The 19,690-nt window shown below is 64.7% G+C and overlaps 7 protein-coding genes across 7 annotated transcripts; 5 read left to right on the forward strand and 2 right to left on the reverse strand.

Annotated features, from left to right (window-relative positions):
* Positions 1-455: 455 nt before the first annotated feature.
* Q8F55_001408 (uncharacterized protein) lies at positions 456-2,865 on the forward strand (the record flags this gene model as incomplete). Its single annotated transcript, XM_069350030.1, has 5 exons — positions 456-518; positions 567-610; positions 659-701; positions 755-2,650; positions 2,692-2,865. 5 exons carry the CDS (start codon positions 456-458, stop codon positions 2,863-2,865), a joined length of 2,220 nt encoding a protein of 739 aa, XP_069213574.1.
* A 1,370-nt stretch (positions 2,866-4,235) lies between these two features.
* On the forward strand, positions 4,236-8,031 carry Q8F55_001409 (uncharacterized protein; the record flags this gene model as incomplete). The annotated part of the gene is made up of 4 exons (XM_069350031.1): positions 4,236-4,515; positions 4,565-5,065; positions 5,119-5,247; positions 5,303-8,031. 4 exons carry the CDS (start codon positions 4,236-4,238, stop codon positions 8,029-8,031), a joined length of 3,639 nt encoding a protein of 1,212 aa, XP_069213575.1.
* Positions 8,032-8,420: 389 nt separating this feature from the next.
* Q8F55_001410 (uncharacterized protein) lies at positions 8,421-9,803 on the forward strand (the record flags this gene model as incomplete). The annotated part of the gene is made up of 5 exons (XM_069350032.1): positions 8,421-8,548; positions 8,662-8,863; positions 9,179-9,484; positions 9,538-9,663; positions 9,699-9,803. 5 exons carry the CDS (start codon positions 8,421-8,423, stop codon positions 9,801-9,803), a joined length of 867 nt encoding a protein of 288 aa, XP_069213576.1.
* Positions 9,804-10,377: 574 nt separating this feature from the next.
* Q8F55_001411 (uncharacterized protein) lies at positions 10,378-11,504 on the forward strand (the record flags this gene model as incomplete). The annotated part of the gene is made up of 5 exons (XM_069350033.1): positions 10,378-10,390; positions 10,457-10,662; positions 10,723-11,034; positions 11,140-11,420; positions 11,459-11,504. The coding sequence occupies 5 exons, from the start codon at positions 10,378-10,380 to the stop codon at positions 11,502-11,504; spliced, it is 858 nt and encodes a 285-aa protein (XP_069213577.1).
* Positions 11,505-12,026: 522 nt separating this feature from the next.
* Positions 12,027-13,971, reverse strand: Q8F55_001412 (uncharacterized protein; the record flags this gene model as incomplete). Its single annotated transcript, XM_069350034.1, has 2 exons — positions 12,027-13,364; positions 13,774-13,971. The coding sequence occupies 2 exons, from the start codon at positions 13,969-13,971 to the stop codon at positions 12,027-12,029; spliced, it is 1,536 nt and encodes a 511-aa protein (XP_069213578.1).
* Positions 13,972-16,044: 2,073 nt separating this feature from the next.
* Q8F55_001413 (uncharacterized protein) lies at positions 16,045-17,251 on the forward strand (the record flags this gene model as incomplete). Its single annotated transcript, XM_069350035.1, has 4 exons — positions 16,045-16,389; positions 16,441-16,585; positions 16,638-16,882; positions 16,922-17,251. The coding sequence occupies 4 exons, from the start codon at positions 16,045-16,047 to the stop codon at positions 17,249-17,251; spliced, it is 1,065 nt and encodes a 354-aa protein (XP_069213579.1).
* Positions 17,252-17,850: 599 nt separating this feature from the next.
* Positions 17,851-19,142, reverse strand: Q8F55_001414 (uncharacterized protein; the record flags this gene model as incomplete). The annotated part of the gene is made up of 2 exons (XM_069350036.1): positions 17,851-18,627; positions 18,678-19,142. The coding sequence occupies 2 exons, from the start codon at positions 19,140-19,142 to the stop codon at positions 17,851-17,853; spliced, it is 1,242 nt and encodes a 413-aa protein (XP_069213580.1).
* Positions 19,143-19,690: the final 548 nt, after the last annotated feature.

Here is a 19,690-nt window from a genome sequence, read left to right on the forward strand (position 1 = left end):
GGAAGGGTGCGCAGCAAGGTGGCCTGGTCTGCTGAGAGCAGTACTCGCCTTGTCAATCAGCTCGAGGCTGAGCGGCTCACAGGGAGAGGAGGGGTTGCGCTCGCTCTCCAGCCAATGTGTTGGCTAGAGTGGCGCGTATGAAGAGTGGAGAGTGCTCTTGTGAGATGTATTGATGTGACTGCGTGTGTTCGAGGTGGAAAGAGGCGGTGGTGGACTCGTAGGATCCATCATCATCCATCAATTCGACGGCGCGTCGCTGTCGTCACCACCTTCCACTGTGTCATCTCGGACACGCCCGCGGAACCAAATCCACGTGGTCGTCAACATTTCGAGCCCAAGGTGCGGCAGGTCGTCGAGCTCGAACACTGTCGTGCAGCAACCTACTCGCATCACCTCATCCACCACGACTCGCTCATCCCTCTAGACATCCTCTAACGACAGAGACAGCAGTAGAGATGGCAAAGCGCGGCGCCGACAACCAGCTGACCAAGGACGACCACGACTCGGACGGAGAGGACGTGCGTGCTGCGGCAGACCATTTCATAACTTGTGCTGATGATTCCCAGCCGGGCCAGCGCGAGGAGGCCCTCAGGCCCATCGCCGGCAGGCAGTACGTGCAGCTCGCCACCAACTGTAGCGCCACCCGCTGACATTGCAGGATCCGCGGCCTTCCCAAGCGCAAGGGCGCTGCTCCCGCCGAGGTAAGCTGGACGCGCGCCGAAAGCCTATTGTTGTGCTCTGCTCACCGGCCCAGGCTGCGCCCGGAGCTCCTGCCCCACCCGCATCGGGATTCTCTTTTGGTGCATCTTCCGCACCGTCGGCATCCTCCTCGTCCTCGCCATTCTCGTTCGGCACGAGCAACGGCGGCGCAGGCGGCAGCGGCTTCTCGTTTGGAGCCAAGCCCCCTGCCCCAGCTGCTCCGCCCGCCGCTGCCGCGCCGGCGCCGGCCTTTGGCGGCTTCTCGTTTAGCAAGCCCGCCACACCTGCTGCTGAGCCACCCAAGGCTGCTGCTGCTGCTCCGCCGCCGGCCTTCGGTGGCTTCTCGTTTGGCAAGGCGCCAGCGGCTGCGCCAGCACCTGTCGCTGCTGCCCCGGCTGCGCCCTCTGCACCTTCGTTCACGTTCGGAAAGAAGCCTGCCGAGGTTGCTCCTATCGCACCGACGAAGGAGGCCGAGCCTGCGCCGACCGCTGCCGCTCCTCCCAAGCCGTTTGGTGGCTTCTCGTTTGGCGGCTCTGCAGTCCAGCCCGCTGCTCCAGCTCCGGCGCAGTCGGCACCAGCGACCTCATTCTCCACTCTTCCTACGGTGCGCCCCACGTCGTCTGGTAACCCCAAGTCCCCGATCGCGCCCGCTGCCCCCGCGTTCCGTTCCTCATCCGGGCCTGGACCCTCGCAGGCGACACCGCCCGACGAGGGAGAGGTCGCATACTACACTGCTCTGCGCGGCCTCAACAACGCATTCCTGTCGTTTGTGTCGCACGAGCTCAACAGCAACGAATTCTTGAACCTCACCAAGGCGCTGCCTGGCCTCCTGTCGCAGTACGAGGCCCATCTGAATGCGGCGGCATCAAAGGCGGGCTGGAAGCCCAAGGCCGACGCAGAGAAGACGAACGGAGCTGTGGCGGCTGCACCTGCCGTTCCGGCCCCCGCATCTGCCCCCCCAGCAGCAGGTGGCTTCTCGTTTGGACAGTCAACCGCACCTTCATCCGCACCTGTAGCTGCGGCGGCCAAGCCTGCCTTCAGCTTTGGAGGTCCCACCGCGACGGAGGCGCCAAAGAAGACGTCATCGGCCGCTAACCAGCTTGCTGCTGACATTTTGGCGGAGGATGAGGCTGCTCGCAAGCCAAAGGAGCCCGAGGCACCCGCCGCCGCGCCGCCCACGCCCTCCAAGGCCGGTGCGCTGTTCTCGTTTGCCCCATCTGCGCCTCTTGCTCCTACGACGCCTGGCAGCAAGACCTTTGCCCCGTCGGCTTCAACCACGAGCGCCGGTGAACCTCCAGCCAAGCTCGGCAAGTTTGGCCCCGACGGCACCAACCCGCAGCTCTCATTCGGAGGCGCCAAGGCGACTCCTAGCAGCACTGCCGCCACTAGCCCACCAACCAAGGGTGGCTTCTCGTTCGGCTCGCCGGCCGGCGCGAGTGCCGGATTCAGCTTTGGAGGCAGCAGCAGCAGCAGCAGCACGCCAGCCGCGGTTACCAAGTCGCCTCCCAAGGCGGCCGCGTTCTCGTTCGGCAGCAATGCCACGGCCGGCGGCTCGTCTGCGTTCAGCTTTGGAGGCTCGGGCTCGGCTGCTCCTGCACCAGCTGGCGGAGCCAAGCCTTTCGCCTTCACTCAGACCCTCTCCACACCAGCAGCCGCTCCGTTCTCGTTTGGGGGCGCTTCGTCGTCCTCGTCGGCACCGACACCGGGCGCGGACACTGCTGTTCCTGCCACAGCGGCTGAGCCCATCGAGGTTACCAAGAACCTCGCTCAGGCCGTTGGCGAGGGCGAGGAGGATGAGGACACTGTTGCTGAGGTCCGAGGCAAGCTGAGCAAGCTCGAGGATGGCAAGTGGGCCGTTGTCGGCCTGGGCCAGTTCAAGTTGAAACGTAACAAGACGACGGACAAGAGGCGTCTGTTGATGCGCGCCGATGGTGGCGGGTCGGTTATCCTGGTAAGTGCATTTGCGTCGGCGGAGATCTAACCAATACTCAGAACATGGCTGTTGGAGAGTCACTCGACCCAAAGGCCGATGGGAACAACATCAGATTCTTGGGCTTTGACGTTGCGGGCAGCATGAAGCCCTTTGTGCTCCGAGTCAAGACGGCCGACGCTGCGGCGACCCTCGTTGCGGCGATCAAGAAGGAGGTTGAGGCGCTCAAAGCTTGAGCATGCGACGCATTGACAGAGAAGACCTCGACTACTTTGGGTTTAGAGCTACTATGCACAGATGGTACCCTTGTCATGGCGATCATGAGGCGCAATGTCTGGCCTGGAATGTAGGGAGGCGCGCCGACTAATGAGGTTGTTTGATGGCCGCGACCCGCCGCGACTGACCCCTCGCCGTGCATGGTGTCAGAATGAGGTGAAGCACGCTAAGCGGTATTTGGTGGGCATGACATAGAAAACTTGAGCCTGGCAGGGATTTCTGACGTTCGGCTCGCTCGGTCGGTCAAACGGCACCAGGCAGGCAGGCAGGGTGGGTCAGTCAGGTCAGTCGTCGTCGGGTGAAAAGGCATAGGAGCAACTGTAGGCGGACGGGGTGTGGCCCCAAGTGGCCGCCTCGTCTCGTCTTGGCTGGCTTGGCCACGAGCAGCGGCTTGCCACTGTGAGAGCCGGAGTCGAGGTGTATGTAACCGTGTAAACAGCGGAGACGGCGACGCGCGGAATGTGTATCACATGCATGAGACGTGTTGGTAGCATGTGGCCGAGCGGCGAGCGACGAGAGACGAGTTGCTCGCCGCCTCGGTGCTCGTCGAAAAGGTTTGACGAGTGACGTACTCTCCTACCCATTCTGCGGGCGAGCCGTAACAAGCCAAGGGGGTGAGGGGGGTGAGGAGTGGGCCTGACCCTGGGACATGTTCTCACCCTCGACCCATATGTGCCCGCCGCCTATGCAGGTGCTGCAGGTGCTCATGACGAGAGACTTGTTGGAGCATGCATGCATGCAAGGCAGCGGCCAGGGGGAATGTAGAACGAGCGAGGGCTGTGACTGGTCCAGTGCAGTGGAGGCAGTGTCTGTAGACAACGACGGCCGTCTCAGGTCCTAGGTAGGACAAGGACAGTTACAATCTCGCTGCCCCTCTTTGTGCGACTGTCGCAGCGGTGCTCTGCTCGCCCTCTCAACCATCATCGCACCCCCCATCTCATCTCGACATCTCTCTCTTGACTTTCTCTCTCTCTCCCACTCTGCTGCATTCAGTCTCGGCACTCGGCTCAGCCGTCACTTGCAGCACACCCCCTCAACGCCGCCCGCCGAACGCCCGCCGCCCCGCCTCCCCACGGCGATCTCAGCGCGCGCGCGCACGCACCGACCGTCTGCACCGACGACTCAGCCAGCCCAGCTGCACGCCCCCCCGCCCCCCGCCGCGCCCTGCCTTCCTCGCCTTCCCTCCTCCCCTCCCCCACCACCGATCGCCGAAAAAGTAATCGACACACCGCATTGCCGCTGCATCAACATCATCATCATCATCATTCAACAACGTCCTAGCTCACACCTCACGGCCAGGCAGGGCCAGTAAACCTCCTCCAGCAGCACCATGCTCGGCGCAGCCGCCGCCCTCTGGGCCCTCGTCCTAGCGAGGTCCGCAGCAGCGACGGTGCTGGTATCGGCCTTTTCCGACTGCTCGAGCCAGTACGAGCCCGTCGCGCCGGTGGCCAACCGCCTGGTCGTCAGCGATGTCTTTGTGCAGCTCGCAAAGGGCGACGAGAGCATGCGCCTCGGCCTCAACGGCGCTGGCTCGGACGTGCTCCGCTTTGATGTCATCGGCACCTCGCCGTCCGTCCTCTCGGGCTACAGTAACAGCACAGAGAAGCTTGGTAGGGATCTTTGCGAGATCTGGCACCGGTTTGCTGACGACCTGCACAGCGACCATCTTCACCACGACCAAGGAGGCCGGCGTCGTGCAGTTCAAGTCGTCGGGGTGGCTGTGCAACTCGATCTTCCCCGCCAACCTGACCTCGGAGTACATTCCAGGCAACATGACCTACTGCCCGCTGCCGGCTGGGCCGTTTGGCATCAACGCCTCGGTTCCACTGTACAACGTGCACGCTCTCACCACGATCCATTCCCGCATCCATGTGGTCGAGACGAGCGAGCCGGCCCAGACGATCATGTGTGTCGACGTCTATGTCACGCCATACGACGATGGGAGCTGGCCCTACAAGCTCTTCCTCTGGTTCCCGGCGTCGCTCGCCATCGCCTTCTGGATCGTGACGTGGGCCGCACGTTTTGCAGCCGGCTGGCTCATCGGGGCCGACCGGCGCGGCAGCGGACACCGCGAAGCCGCTATGCTCAAGTGGGGTACCATGCTCATTAGCGGCCTCAGCGGTGAACGGCTTGGCGTCAGTGCTGCCTTGTTAAGATTCGGTCAGTGGCGTTTGCGGGGGGCGGCAGTGGCTCGAGGCTAACGAACGTTGCAGTCACCCCCGGCCTTCGAGACATCCTCCACCACATCCAGTTTGTGACCATGCTTGGAATGATCTCGGTTTCGTGGCCCGCCTTCTTCTATCCCATTGTGGCGCAGAGTGCCTGGGCTGATCTGCTGTGGAGTGAGTGCCCAACGTCATGCAATGACGCGCCAAACGCCACGCTAACATGGCACAGACGCGACAATCGTCTCGAGCAACCACACTCAGCTGTTCTCGGACCACTATACGCCCCCTGAGAAGTTTGCCCTTCAGATGAACGACACCAAGTATCCGCTGTACTTGAACGGAACGGCGACCAACAAGCTACTGGATCTCAACTCGACCCGCGACGGTATCGACTCGTTTGCATTTGTCGTCGGATTGCGACCCCAGGACATGTTTGGCACTTGCTTGTCACTCTTCCTCATGCTCGCTGGCGTCATCATCATTGTCAGCCTGATCCTCTGGATTGTGCATGGACTGGCAGAGTGGTTTAGCACCGAGACAAAGGTTGTTGTCGCTCGCACTCCTGTCCGTCCAGGACCTCGACCGTACAACACGAACAGAAGCAGCTATATCAGCAGTAACGGCGGCCACTCGAACGGTCACTCACGGTCGAGCTCGAACGCAAAGGAATGGTACGACCCCCGCAGCTCTCAGAACGAGTTCGGCCAAGTCCCTCTCACCCCGGCCTCGACGACCCCTCGAGCTGCCGCCACGCCAACGGTACCGTCAAAGTTCCGCCGCATCTGGTCTCGTTTCACGCCCCGAGGTGAAGCCGGCGCCTTCCACTTTGCCGCGCTGTACGGCAATCTGCTGCGACTCATCATCGCCTTCCACTTCCCTGTCACCGCAGTGTCCGTGTACCACCTTACGCTCCACCGCACGTCGATCGTTTCCAAGGTGTTCGCCGCCCTCGCCTTTGCCTTCATCTCGGTCGCCATCCCCACGTTCATCATGTACAAGATCTCGCGCACTCCGACCGGCAAGCTGTATGAGGCGGCCCGAACCCTCCTTGGACTCGGCCCAATCTACAACGTGTACGAGCAGGAGAAGCAGCTGTACCGCACGCTCCCGCTTGTGGGCAGCCTGCTTAGCGGCATTGCCATTGGTGCAGGACAGGGCAGCGGTCTCGCCCAGACCATTGTCCTCATCGTTGTCGAACTCGTCGTCTTCCTTGCCACGGCAGTGTGGAGCCCCTGGGGACAAGGAGCTGGCATGGGCGGCACCGTCATCTTCACTTCGATCGCTCGCATCAGCTCGATTGTTTTGGCAATGATCTTGGCCCCCAACGTCTCTGTCGAAGAAGGCTCTCAGCAATGGCTCGCCTACGTCGTGCTCATCCTCCAATCCCTCGTCTTCCTCTTCTACTTCTTCATGGTCCTCGTCAAGATCCTCGAAGGTGTTATCCGTCTGTTTGGCGGCGGAACCTTTGACGAGTCCAACCACCCGATCGACGGCGGCATCTTTGCGGCCATCATTGACCTTGACTGCCTCAACGGTGTCCGTGGAGGCAAGGCGGCCGCGAGGAAGAAGCGCAAGCGCGACTCTCGCCAGCTCCAACGCAACGTCTCTGTGGCTGGTTCCCTCACGACTCAGATGATGCTCGACCGCCACTCGCAGGGCGTGGAGCGCCAACTCGGTGGCTACACTCGTGCATCAATGCACGCCCAACGCGCCTACTACCCAGTCAGCAACCCATCTGTCGATCACCTGGGTCGGCGGTCAATGTCCGACCAGGGCAGCATTGCATCCATGTCTGATGAGAACCGCATCATGGACATGTGGCGCCCCATGGTCACACCTACGCACGGCTACTCGGACATACAGCCACTTGCATCGCCCAGCGAGAAGTCTCCAGTCAACAGCCCACGTAGACACAGCGCTGGCTGGCCACAGACCGCTCCTCTGATTCGCGTTAGCGATGAGAAGGGTTCTCAGTTCAAGCCGCAGCACGCCAGAGCACGCTCGTCATCGGCCATTGTCGAGGAACTTGCATCGCCGACCTCGCCAATGGCTCCTCCTATTCGCGCTATGTCAACCTCGCCTCGCCTGCCGCACCACGGTTCGCTCAGCGTCCCGACCACGCCGACGTACCCGCCTGCTCGTGGCATGCGGCCGGACAACAACGGCGTCCGCCCACCGCCATTAACCATCTCCAAACGTCGCTCGCTTAACAACATTGCGATTGAGGAAGAGGATGCTGGCGGCCCGTCCGAGGCTTCCAAGCGGCGTTCTGCGTGGTTTGGACGTTCAGGCGGCGATGATCGCGCCCGAACGCGCCGAAGCTATGATGACGACGACTCGGACGACGAGCCAGGCCCGCGCCGTCCTCGCCGTCGCTACAGGAACCAGCGCCAGGAGGGTGTCGACCCCGAGACGTCGCCGCGTGCTCCTCGTGGCTTCCGCGCGCTGTTCACACGCAAGGCCAAGCTCGACGAGCGCACCCGTGATGAGAACTCTGCACGCAAGGCCGCCAAGATGAACGAGAGTGCCGCCATCTTTACTGGTGTCGAGGCGCCATCGCAAAGCAACGGCGGGAGCAGCGGGTTCCGGGTTCAGCGCAAGAATCAGCCCGCGCCGCGACCGCGACCGGTCAGCGGTACTTCTGGCTCTGCCGTGCCGTTGCTCGCTGCGCCACCACCTTCGTCGTTCAAGGTCGCGCGCATGCGGCAGTCGGGCCCGTCGCCGGGCCGAACACCGCCCATGGTATCCCCCTCTCCTTCTGCCCTGGAGGCATTGCAGAACGTTGCGGAGGAGCCCCATGGTGGCCCTTCGCACCACGTCAACCGCCCACCACCTCGCCCGAGCCCCAGCGGCTCGAGCATGTCCAGTCCCCAGCGGACCCCCGACCCTACTGTCCAAGCGGGTTCTTCAGGCGGCTACGCGTCTGATCTCTTTGTCACCCTTCGACCTAGCGGATAGTTTTCCCAAACAAAAATATGGTCTGCTCGCTGGCGAGATAATTCACGACACGCCAACGACTGTACTAGCTTCACACATACACGCGCGCCAGCGCCCTCCCCGACTCTTTGCACCCCACACTCATTTGGGCCTCTGCCACTGTATCGTACTATGTGATCCGCCAACATGCATAATGTTTGTCATGCCGCCGGGGGTCTTGTTGCGTGGGGAATGGTCATGCATCACCTTGCAGGTTGCAGGTTGCACCTTGCACCTTGCACGGCGACTGCCACACCACGTGACCGCCACGCGGGGCGCGCCACGTCGCGACCGCGGCGCAACCACACCGGCGGCATTCAACTCGTGCAATGTCAACTCGCATCCAACCATCCACTTCACCCCAACCCAACATGCGCGGAATCAGGAGAGCACTGGCCACAGCACTGGCCGCGGCGTCGGCCGTCGCGGGCTCATCGCTCGCGATCAAGGGCGGCAAGGCGGTGGTGTCCCTCGGCGGGGTCAGCGACGATGCGTTGGTGTGAGTGTGCGCGGCACCGTCGGCCGTCAGGCCGCGGCGCGGCGTGGGGTGTGGGGTGTGTGGTGCGCCCGCACCCCCGCTTGCCTGGGAGACGTGCAGTGCTAACCTACTAGGTTCACAAAGACATCCGGCTGGACCACCCCCCTGGCCCTCCCCTCGGCCGCGACGCTCAAGCTCGCGTTCAGCATCGTCGACGCCGAGTCGGGCGAGGGCGTCGTCCCGCGGGCCGCGTTCGTGTCCTTCTCTTCCGAGGACGGCGACGACGTCGTGCTCCAGGTCGGCGTCAAGCCCAACGGCAAGGCCGCGTACTTTTTGGTAAGTCGTCGGGCTCCAGGCCGAAGGGGATGCGGGATTGGCGAGATGGGCATCGCGGCTGGTTGGGCTGCGGCGGGCGGCGACTGCCGCGGCGTGGGGGCTTGGCTTGGAGGGCGACGGTGGGGATGTGGAGAGCGCCGGCTGGCAGACGGCGGATGGTGGAGGTCGCGGCGGACGGTGCAGGTCGCGGCGGACCACTGCCGCCTACCCGAGTCCGTCGGCCACTCGACCGGCGTCGCGCCCCGCCCAGCACGCCCAACCTCTCTCGCCGCCCACCACAGCGCATCCTCGCATCAGCACCAGCTAACCATCTAGGACACGGCCAAACCCCCCCGCGCCCTCGCCGCCACCACCGGAGCCCTCAACGCCCGCCTCCTCCTCTCAAACGGCGACGAGCACAAGCCCCTGTCCTTCCCCCTCGGCGTCGTCGAGCTCCCCGGCAGCGCGCTCCAGCCGCAGCGCAAGCGCCACTCGCTCCCTCCGCGCGCCGGTGAGCCCGCGTTCGCGCCCCAGGGCGACCTCTTCCACACGTTCAAGGAGGAGGAGCGCGAGGTCGCGTTTGTCAAGGCCGCCGCGGGTGTCGCCATCGTCGTTGTCCCTTGGGCCCTGCTGCTTGCTCTGGTGCGTCCCGTCGGCATGCAGGCCGTTGAGGAGTTGCTAACCCACGACGACAGATCGGCAACATCTCCAACAACCTCCAGTTCCAGACGCCCCCCTCGGCCATCTACGCGTTCCTCGCGTGCCTCGTCGGCCTCGAGGGCCTCATCCTGCGCTACTGGATCGGATGGCGCCTGTACCAGGTGCGTAGTGTGCGCATGGCTGCGACTGACGCCAGCTCCTGCCCCCCTTCCTCGCCCTCTCGGCCGTCACGGCGTACGTCGGCACTGTTGCGCTCCGCGCCGCGCGCGCCCAGCGCCTCAAGGCCGGCGGCGCGCCTTGAGCGTGTGTCATAGACTCGGTCAGATAGATGGCAGAAGCAAAATGCACACGGTGCTTAGATTGGCCGCGGGGGGGGGGGAGGGGGGCATTCGCCGGGGCCACGCGTGCGGGGCGGGGCGGCGGTCGGGATGGCGGCCTGGGCTCGGTGAATGCTTTGTGACTGTGTCGATCTCGGTCTGTGTTCGGCCCATGTATCGCTGCACGCTGTGACTCATCTTTCGGGTCTACAAGGCTCGGCCAGAGACATTGGTGGCTTTGGTCCGGTTGCCCGGAGTCGGAGTGGTGGCTTGTCGGCCCACGGCCGCGCGACAGTCCGGTCCGGCATGTGTCGTCCACCTCGCCATGGTGCAGAGTGGTGTGACGTCATGACGTGCTTGCTCACAGCGTCGTGTCGTCGTTTCAGCGTGCTTGCTTGCCTTCCCACGGGCACTCGCCGCGCTGCCACTCCCCCACCGCACCCGCCGGCAACGACAAAGCAAGCACGACGAGTGACGAACGCGCGACGCTGCTTGCACCTTATAAAGCGCCAACACCATCCTTCGTCTTGCTTCATCACCCACCACCACCCATCCACAATGTCCAAGCCTAGTGAGTTGGCTTCAGCCCCCCCCCCCCCCCCAACCGCCCCCAGCGGCGCTGACGCGCCGCCCGCAGTCCTCTACACGTTCGCCGGCTCCGTCTGGGTCCACGCCCCGCTCGTCGCCATCACCGAGAGCGGCTACGCCCCCGGCGACATCACGCTCGAGACGGTCAACCTCGCCCAGGGCGCAAACTTCAACCCCGAGTTCCTCAAGGTCAACCCGAACGGCACGGTGCCCGTGTTTGTCACTACCGACGGGCACAAGTACGAGTCGACCATTGTGAGTGGCCGTCGTCTGTTCGAATCCCCCACCCCGCGGCGCTGACCCGCCGCTCCCCAGTCATCGGTCAAGGAGATCCTCAAGCGCGCGCCCAAGCCGCCCAAGCACGACGCGCACCACACGCACGAGCTCGACAAGATCATCAAGGAGATCCACAACCCCGCCCACGACCCCAACGACCTCTTCTTCCTCCCCGTCGACGACGCCGACCGCGAGGCCAAGGCCAAGGGCATTGTCGGCGGCTTCCTCGCCAACCGCCAGAAGGCGCTCGAGGCGTTTGCGCCCGACGCGCCGGCCGAGTTCAAGGCCTTCCTCGAGGGCAAGCAGCGCGCCAACGGCCACCTGCTCGAGTTCTTCACCGGCAACCCTGACGTGAGTGGCGGGGGCCGTGGAGGCGCGGGGGATGCGGAGACGACACCCTGCGTCGAGCACGCTCCCCCTCTCCCCCAACCCCCGACCCCGCTAACACCCCCGCAGCAGGAGGCCCGTACCGCCCTCTACACGTCGGCCCAGCAGCTTTGGGACCACGCTGGCCAGTTCATCCGCGGCGAGGTGACCCACCTGCTTAAGAAGTCGAACGGCTCGTACCTCAACGGCCAGGAGCCCGGCGAGGCCGACTACCACCTCATCACGTGGCTCGCGCGCATCATCACAAACGCCGGCGTGCAGCCCAACTCGATCTCGGGCGTCGCCCTCAAGGCCGTGCAGGAGCGCACGGGCGGCCAGGAGATTGACCCTGTCGTCGCGGGCTTCTGGGAGTGAGTGGTGACGTATGGGCTTTACTGACAGGACCCAGCTCGTGGACTCAGCGCGAGAGCTTCAAGGTGAACGGTGTGGCTTAGTGCTGTCTAGTAAAAGGATCCGGCGAGATGCAACGGTTGTCATTCACATGGGGGACTTGGCTGCTCGCGGCTTGCGGGGTGCACTACGGCCAGCGCGGGCCGCGTCAGGAGCTCGTCTTGATCGCTGCCACTGACGCGCTTGGGCCCAGCTGCGATGTGCCACATGCGACGCGCCACGACACTGGGTTTTAACGATCACCGCCGACGCTCGGACACACGTACTGTCGCGGGCAGCGCACACTTCAGCGGACACTGGGTTGTCCACAAGCCACGGGTGTATCCAAGAGTGTGGTCCGCCATGGCTGAGCTCGGCAAGGATAGCTCGGCTATGGCGACCAGCAAGTGTCACCCCAGCTCGACCAAAGCCCCCCTGCGCTCGCTTCGCTCGCGCCTCGCGCGCCGCACTGCTACTCGATGCATACCATTGGCACTCGCTTCCTTCAACCACACACGCCACCTATACTCGCGCACGATTTTCTCGTTTACGCTGTAGTGACACTATCACACGCCTCCGCGCCACGCTTACCAGCGCATCGCACCCTCGAGAATGCCCTGGAGCTGCTCGAGCTCCTGGGTCTGGTTGTCCTTGATGAGAACAGGGGCAAGGTCAAGAACACGGCGCTGGGGGAGCATGCCCCTGGCGAGGATCTCAATGTCCGACGTGCCGTAGCCGACCTGGGTAAGACCGCGGGGGACGGCGACCGAGTCGAGGAACTTCTGGATCTCCTCGCGGAGGAAGGCACCAATGTCCTCGTCGCGGACCTTGGCGACCTCGTGGAGACGGTCCTTGCCGGCAAAGATCTCGGCGGCGGTGCGGTGGCGCTCGGGCGACGAGGGGGCCGTGAAGTGGAAGACCGAGGGCGCGGTGAGCGAGACGGCAACACCGTGGGGGATGAGGGGGATCTCGGGGCTGTACGAGGGGTGGAAGTACTGCTTGTCCTTGGGACGCGCCTTGTTGAGCGACGAGATGGGGTACGAGCCAGCGTGGCACAGGTGGACACCGGCGTTGCCGAAACCGATACCGGCTGTCGACGCGGCGAGGAGCATCTGGTGGCGGGCCTCCTCGTCGCCGTGGGGGTCCTTGAAGATACGGGGGAGGTACTTGATCGTCTGCTCAAGGGCCCACTTGGAGAAGATGTCCGAAACGGGGTTCGAGCCCTGGTAAGCGGGACGCTTGAGCGGGTTGTCGGGGCGGGGGGTACGCTCGTAGTAGGGCACGGCAGTGTACGACTCGAGCGAGTGGAAGAGGACGTCGAGACCGGCAGCGACGGCGACCTCGCGGGGGCAGGTGGCCGTGTTGAGCGTGTCGACAATGCCGAGCGTGGGCTTGAGCGCACGCGAGGCAATACCAGTCTTGAACTTCTTCGAGGGAATGTCAAGGATGGCAGTGCCAGTCGTCTCCGAGCCGGTACCGGCAGTGGTGGGGACGGCAATCAAGGGCTTGAGCTTCTTCTCAATCGGGGTGCCCTTGCCGACGGGGGCGTTGATGAACTCGTACATGTCCTTGTCGGGGTAGCACGAGAGCAGGTTGGCCGCCTTGGCCGTGTCCATGGTGGAGCCACCACCGACGGCGAGGAAGTGGGTGATGTCGTTGCCGCGGGTCCAGTCGATGGCCTCGATCCACGAGTTCTCGGTGGGCTCGACCGAGATCTTGTCAAAGACGACAAACGGAAGGTTCTCCTTCTGGAGCGCCTGCTCGACCGTCTTCATGACCGGGAGCTTGGCGACGTTGGGGTCGGTGAAGACGGCAATCTTGGCCGCCGCCTGCTCGTTGGCGGGCAGGAGGTTGATCATGTTACGCAGGTCCATGCCGACCTCGCGCGTGGCGCCGGTGCCGAAGCGGAGGGTGGACGCGGCCATCTGTGGGGGTCAGTGTCGTGCACGCGTGCATGCATGAGAGTGGGCGAGCGGGCGTGTGCGGCAGAGGACAGCGTCGACAAAGAAGATGCGCGTCGTCGGCTAAACTTGGCACACGCGCCGTGTGCGGGGCAGTTCCGATATCCATGCCACGGCACCACGAGTTTTGTCCCCCGGCCGCGTCTATCGCGCAGCCAGTGCGTGATAGCGAGCGGGGCGCGACTGGCGCGTTGCGGGATGCTTTGTGGTGCTTGCTCGCTGCCCGCCGCGCACCGCTCCACAGCTCGTTGTCGCCCGAGGCGTGCCAAGGCCGTTCCTCCGCGGCGCCGGACCTTGCCGTGTCCCGCCCCGCCGCCGCGCCCAGCCCCACCCCACACGCCCTCACGACTCCCACCACGTCGCCAACACTCACCTCGAAGGCATAGTCGGTGTTGCCCTGGGGCGCGCCGGGGAGGTCGACGGGGGTGGCGAGGCCGCGCTTGCCGTGGTCGTGGGTCGAGGCGCAGGCGTGGGCTGCCGAGTGGGAGCGGCCACATCCCCTGCAGCCTGCCGAGGCGGTGAGGGACATGAGCCTTACGATGGAGGCGCGCGATGCTGGGGCGGGCGGCATGGTGGGCGGGGTGTGTTTTGGGTACGAGAGTGGTGAGTTGGAGCGAAGGGAAGGAGGAGGAGGAGAGGAGCGGAGCGAGGTCGTCTCTTTAAAAGAGTGGTCGCTGTTGCAAGATGCAGGTGTGGTGCGCGCCGTCGTGCCCCACATTCCCCCGCCCCAGCCATGCCGCCATGCCCATCTCGGCTCGAGGTGGGCGCGTTCAGGCGACAAGGCTGCAGTCGGTGCGCCGCCGGCGTCTTTGGTACGCGGACGTGTTCCGGCCCGGTTACAACTTGCAATCCTGGCTGATGGAACTGCCCCGCACATGTGACCATGGCCGAAACGCGGCCGGACGCGGGAGTATAGTCACGTGGTAGAGGTGGGAGGAGCGAATAAGGAAAGCCATCGTATCCACGTGACTATGCTTCCGCTCCTACCCGACGCCGCAGTGTCTATTTACGCTGTTGCGGCGAGCGCCACAGGAATCGACTCGTGGCAGCCTCTTGGCGCAGCAGCCGTCGACGGCGGCCAAACCCGCCTCGGGGACATGAGGATGCGCAGTGCAAGCATGTAGGTGGAGATACTCGCCTCTGGGCTGCGGGATGGCGTGATATACCAGTGCACGACGCGCAGGGCACGCCGGCGGCAAACAACCAAGCATTCATTTTGATTTTTTTTTTCTGGCTAGGATGTTGTGTCGATCAAGGGTAATCGGGGCGGCTGTTGGTAAGGAGCAGCCCGCGTATACAGCCAGCCAGCCAGGCGGCAGCAAGCGCGTTGCGTCATGCGTCATGCCCACTCATCCGGCCGGCGGTGTGCGTGCCGTGAGACAGGCGTGCCAGGTGGGAGTGGGTCATAAAGTGTCAGGGCTCCAAGTCTAGACCCGAGTGCAAAGGCAAAGGGTAGAATGCTTCAGCGTGCAAAAGCAGAGCAGCTACAGGAGCGACAGTAGCGACAGGAGCCTTAGATTGTGCAGAGAGAGAGGGAGGGAACTGCGTAGCCGTCGGTCGCAGGCGCAGACGCGCAGGCGCGCAGTCTGTTTGTCTGTCAGCCGAGTCGGCGGTCACTGCTGCGGCAAATGCAGCCAGGCTGGCAAAAGACTAAGAGCAATTAGCACTACAACCTCTGACAACTCGGACTTGGCGCCTGGCTCGTCGCTCTCGCCTTGATCACATCACACACCTCGCACACACCCACCCACACACATTACACTCACCCACACAGACTGTGCGCATCGCCCACGCGCCCCTTCCTTCCCCCCTCGCTCTGCCCCCGGCCAGCCAGCGCGCCCCGACACAATAGGACTCTTATCCGCAGCGCCTCGCCTCGCCTCGCCTTCCCCCTTCGCACGCTCCCTCCCTCCCTCTCGGCTTGTCGCGCGCCGCCAAAGGCCTGCCTGCCTGGCCTGCCTGCAGTGTAGCCTAGGCTAGCTCCCTGTGTGTCAGCCAGCCAGCGCGCGCTTGCTCCAGCGACACTGCTGCCGCAGCGAGCTCGCACCCACACGCACCCTCCTCGCTAGGGCCCTCGCCGCCCCCTGGCAGCAAGCACTGGCACCACCACCACCGCTACCACCCCCGCCCCACCCCGCCCGCCGCCAGTGCCTTGCCTTGCCTGCCCGCCTGCCCCGCACGGGTCGCGCCCACAATGTCAACCGTCACGGCCGCCGCTGCGCCGGCGCCGCCGGCGTCGGGTAGCCCGACGGCAAGCCCAACCGCCAGCAGTAGCACGGCCACAAACACGTCGAGCACGGTCACGCCCCAGCGACCAAGGCCACCACACCCACACCCACACCACACTGCCTCGTCGACATCGTCCACTTCAACCACAGGATCACTCACTTCCCCTCCAACAAACGCTCCTCCACCACTCCCAGACAACATGTCGAGCTCGAGCAGCGCAGCTCCAACCTTTCAAGGCCGTCTAACCGTCTCGCCACAGCAGGGTCTCCATCGCCAGCCGTCTTCCTCGGCAGCACCCTTGCTACGGACCAGCACGAGCTCGCCGACGACCACCACGGCCGCCCCAGTCTTCCAGACGATACACCCGGGGTGCGTCCTCTGCGGCATTGTCGCGACGGCAGGCTCCCAGTCCCACATGGGCTCGCCGCGCCGCTACAACTCGTCGGTCCCACCTTCCCCCATCGATGCCCGTATCCCCCTCGCACCAGCACGAGCGGCCAGCCCCGACATCTACAGGCCCGGCACACCAGACTTGCAGCGCGCAGGGCTGTCGTCACGGCAGGCTGTCCCCGGCTCACCCAACGTGTCACCTACAAACGGCCTGAGCTCGGCGCAGGACCTGTACGTCTCGGGACGGCAAATCGTCTACCGCGACGACGACATTACCGTCTTCCCCGCCGACAACGCCGACGCGCTGTGTGCTGGCGGGCGCCATCTGATTATTGTTCTCAACAGACACGTCACGAGCGTCTACGACTTTGTGAGTGGACCAGCAAGTGGAGGCGGCGAGACTGGAGCTAATGACTCACAGGGCCCGACCGACCTGCCGCTGCTCTCCCGCATCACAGCCACCGCCAGCCGGCTCTTGCTCTCAACTGCGGCCAAGTCACCCGACGCCGCAGAACGCATCTTCGGGGCAAAGGACGTGTCGGTCGGTTTTGTCAATGGCATGCCCCGTGCGTCACCCACTCTGCGCTTCCTTTGGCCGCTGCTGACGTCTTCTTGCAGGCGACCCACGCTCCCCGTATGCGCACCTGCACGCCCAGGCCTTCCTCGGCCCCTTTGAAAAGTCACTGCCGGGTTCCACAATCTGGCGCCGCAACGTCGTGTTCAGCACGCTGAACTGGTGGGGCATTGAGGACCTGGTCGCCGAGATTCGCGAAGAGACGTCCAACAACAGGATCAAGTCGGGATACGAACACCTTCGGCCAAACGCGCCGCTGAGCAAGGTGCCGGACGCGGGCGCAGACGAGGTGAGCAACGGCGTGTTGACCAGGTCTTAACCGCCCCAGGGCTATGCCAACATTCTCAACCCGGCGGCCTACACCGACACGTCGCCAAAGATTGGCAGCAAGGACAAGGGCAAGAGCATGTCGGAAATCCAGGACACGGACCCGTACGCCGAGACGCCAACGCGCAAGTCGAGGTCGGCCCTTGACCGCAAGAGCTCGGCTGCGTCCACCGTGACCATCAAGCCGCCCGTGCCCGCCGCCGAGGCCGACGCGTGGACGGCTATTGACCTCGGAGGCAGTCCCGAGGGCAGCGCGCGCACGTCGCTCCAGAGCTCGTCGACGAGTTCGAACCGCAGCTCGCTCCAGAGCCCCACGCTCTCCAAGGCGTAATGTGGCGCCGAGCCTGGGCTCGATGAGCTCCTGATTGTCTCGCACCGCAACGCCATTCCATTCTCTCGACCAGCTTGGGCACTGCCCCACAACACACCACCACCCGTTACCTGCACAAAACCACCACCACCGACCGTAAACACGAACAATGCGCGCGACGTTTAGAAGTCTAGCGCACCTGCATGGGCATGAGAAGATTCATTATGCATTATTCATTGAGGGAGGGTCGGGGGCGGTAGTGGAGACCGGGGGCCGAGGCACGGCGGCCGTCGGGCCGTCGGCGCGAGCGGGGCCAGCGGGCGACGGGATGAGGGCGATGTCAGCTCTGCGGAGAGGCACACAGCCCCATTGCGGAGTGCAGGCCCGCCCAAGGGATACGGCAGCGAAGGTACTCATCACGGCTGTCGTCGCAGTTGTCGCAGCTGCTGCGCGCTGCGCAGGCAGGAACACGCGTGACTGCTTTCTGCGCCGGCTCGAACGCCTGGCCACGCCACCTCAGCCACCGTCGCACGCGGCACGCGCGGCAAGCACGCCACGGCACGGCACAACGCAACAGCAGATTCATCGTAATGTCTTTACACCGACTATGTAAGTTTTGCCTACTCGTGCAGGTTGGACAGCTGGCGCTGGTAGTGCTTGAGGCGCTCGGTGATGCGGTCCTCCATGGTGAGCTCGCTTGCCTGGTGGTGGCTCTTCTCCGCGAGCTTGCGCATGCTCTCGACGACCCACTTCTCGCGGCGCGCAACGTCGCGCTCGCGCTCCTCGACCTCGATCTCGCGCTCGCGGTGGCGGCGGCGCTCTTCCTCTGCCTCGATGTCGCGCTCGCGCGCGCGGCGCCGCTCGTCGGCGGAGCGCTCCCACTCATCTCTCTCAGGCGCCTCGAGCACGACCGTCGCCATCGGCTGCGGCTGCGGCATGGGGGTCGCAGTGATCGTGGCCACGCGCTGGCCCTGGCCGCAGGGCTCGGCGCGGCAGCGGTCGAGCTCGGCGTACAGGCGCTCGCGGGAGAGCAGCGAGCTCGTCAGCGCCGACAGCAGCGCCGCGTGCTCGGTGACGGCGTCGGCCGCGCGCAGCACCCAAACCTCGCGCTCGCGGCCGCCAGCGCTGGCGCTGGAGCGCACGACGCTCGCGCCGTCCGACAGGTCCTCGATCGTCCACCAGCTCGTGCCGTCCGTGTGCGCCTGCGCGTTCCACAGCTGTAGCCCGGTGCCGAGGCGCATGAGGTCGAGCGCGCGCGCGCGCTCGGCGCCGCCGTGCGCCGCGAGCATGGCGCCCAGGCCCTGCTCGGGGATGAGGAGCGCCGCGAGGGGAGGGGGCAGGAACCCGCTCAGCTGGTTGAGGAGGGCGAGGCGCTCGGCGACCTGGATTTCTTGCGCCTGGCGGAGTTAGTGGTGGCTCGGGACCGAAGAGAACTGGCACCACTCACACGCAGCACGCGGTGACGCCCAGTGATCGTCGGGAGCGTGCCCTTCGGCACGCCGAGCACAATGGCGAGGATGCTCAGCCCGAGCGTGACCCAGAGGAGGGGGTGCGGCGCGCCAAAGTTCCACCAGGCGGCGGGGGCAGCGACGACGACGTGGGCGGGCTCGGCCGCGACGACGACGGCGGGGGCGGGCTTCTTGCTCTCCTCCTTTGGCTCCTTGGGCTCCTTCTTCTTCGGCGCGGGCGGGGTAGGCGGGCGCGGCGCGGCGCTAAACGCACCGGGGGCGCCGGACATGCCGTGTGGTGCTGAAGCGTACGGGTTGATGTAGATTGTCGGGAGCTGGATGGGGATGGGCTGCGCCGTGTCGCCCGCCTTGGGGGCCGCGTGCTGGATGTGGATCGCGTGCTGGTCGTGCTTGTCCTTTGCGATGTGGAGCGTGCTGCCGCTCGGCCCGGCCGTGGCTGCCATTGTGGGGGAGATGGGCTGGGAAGGTGGGAGGTGGGATGAGCTGGGATGGGATGAGGTGGGATGAGGTGGGATGAAGGGGGATGGGGTGGGATGAGGTGTGTGTTGACTGATGTGGTAGTGGATGGAAAGACGACGAGTGGGAGACTGTGCGTTGCCGTCATTTAAAGTGGTCAGTGCTGGCGACAGAGCGAGCGAGCGAGCCACTCGCACCGTGCCAAAGGAAGGCAGCGACGGCGCGACGGCAGCGACGAGCAGCTCGACGCTGCACGCACACGAGGCGCATCGACTCGCACTGGCCGCCCACCCCCGTACCTCGCGACCCTCTCGCGCCTCGCGCCTCCTTCACCTCGTCTCGTCACCCTCGCTCGCTCGCTCGCCATTGTTCAGCAACAAGTGGCATTGTCAGAATCAGCACATCAGCCAGAGATCAGCACGTCAGCCCCGCACCTCGCCCTCCCATTGTTCCCTCTTCGGCGGCTTGCCTCCCCCTTCCGCCTCCTTCTTTACTCCGAGTCAGCCACCGTTCCAAAGCCCCGACGCGCCGACGC

Source organism: Vanrija albida (genome assembly GCF_041260175.1).
Source record: "Vanrija albida strain AlHP1 chromosome Unknown contig_1, whole genome shotgun sequence".
Taxonomy (NCBI): Eukaryota; Fungi; Basidiomycota; class Tremellomycetes; order Trichosporonales; family Trichosporonaceae; genus Vanrija; species Vanrija albida.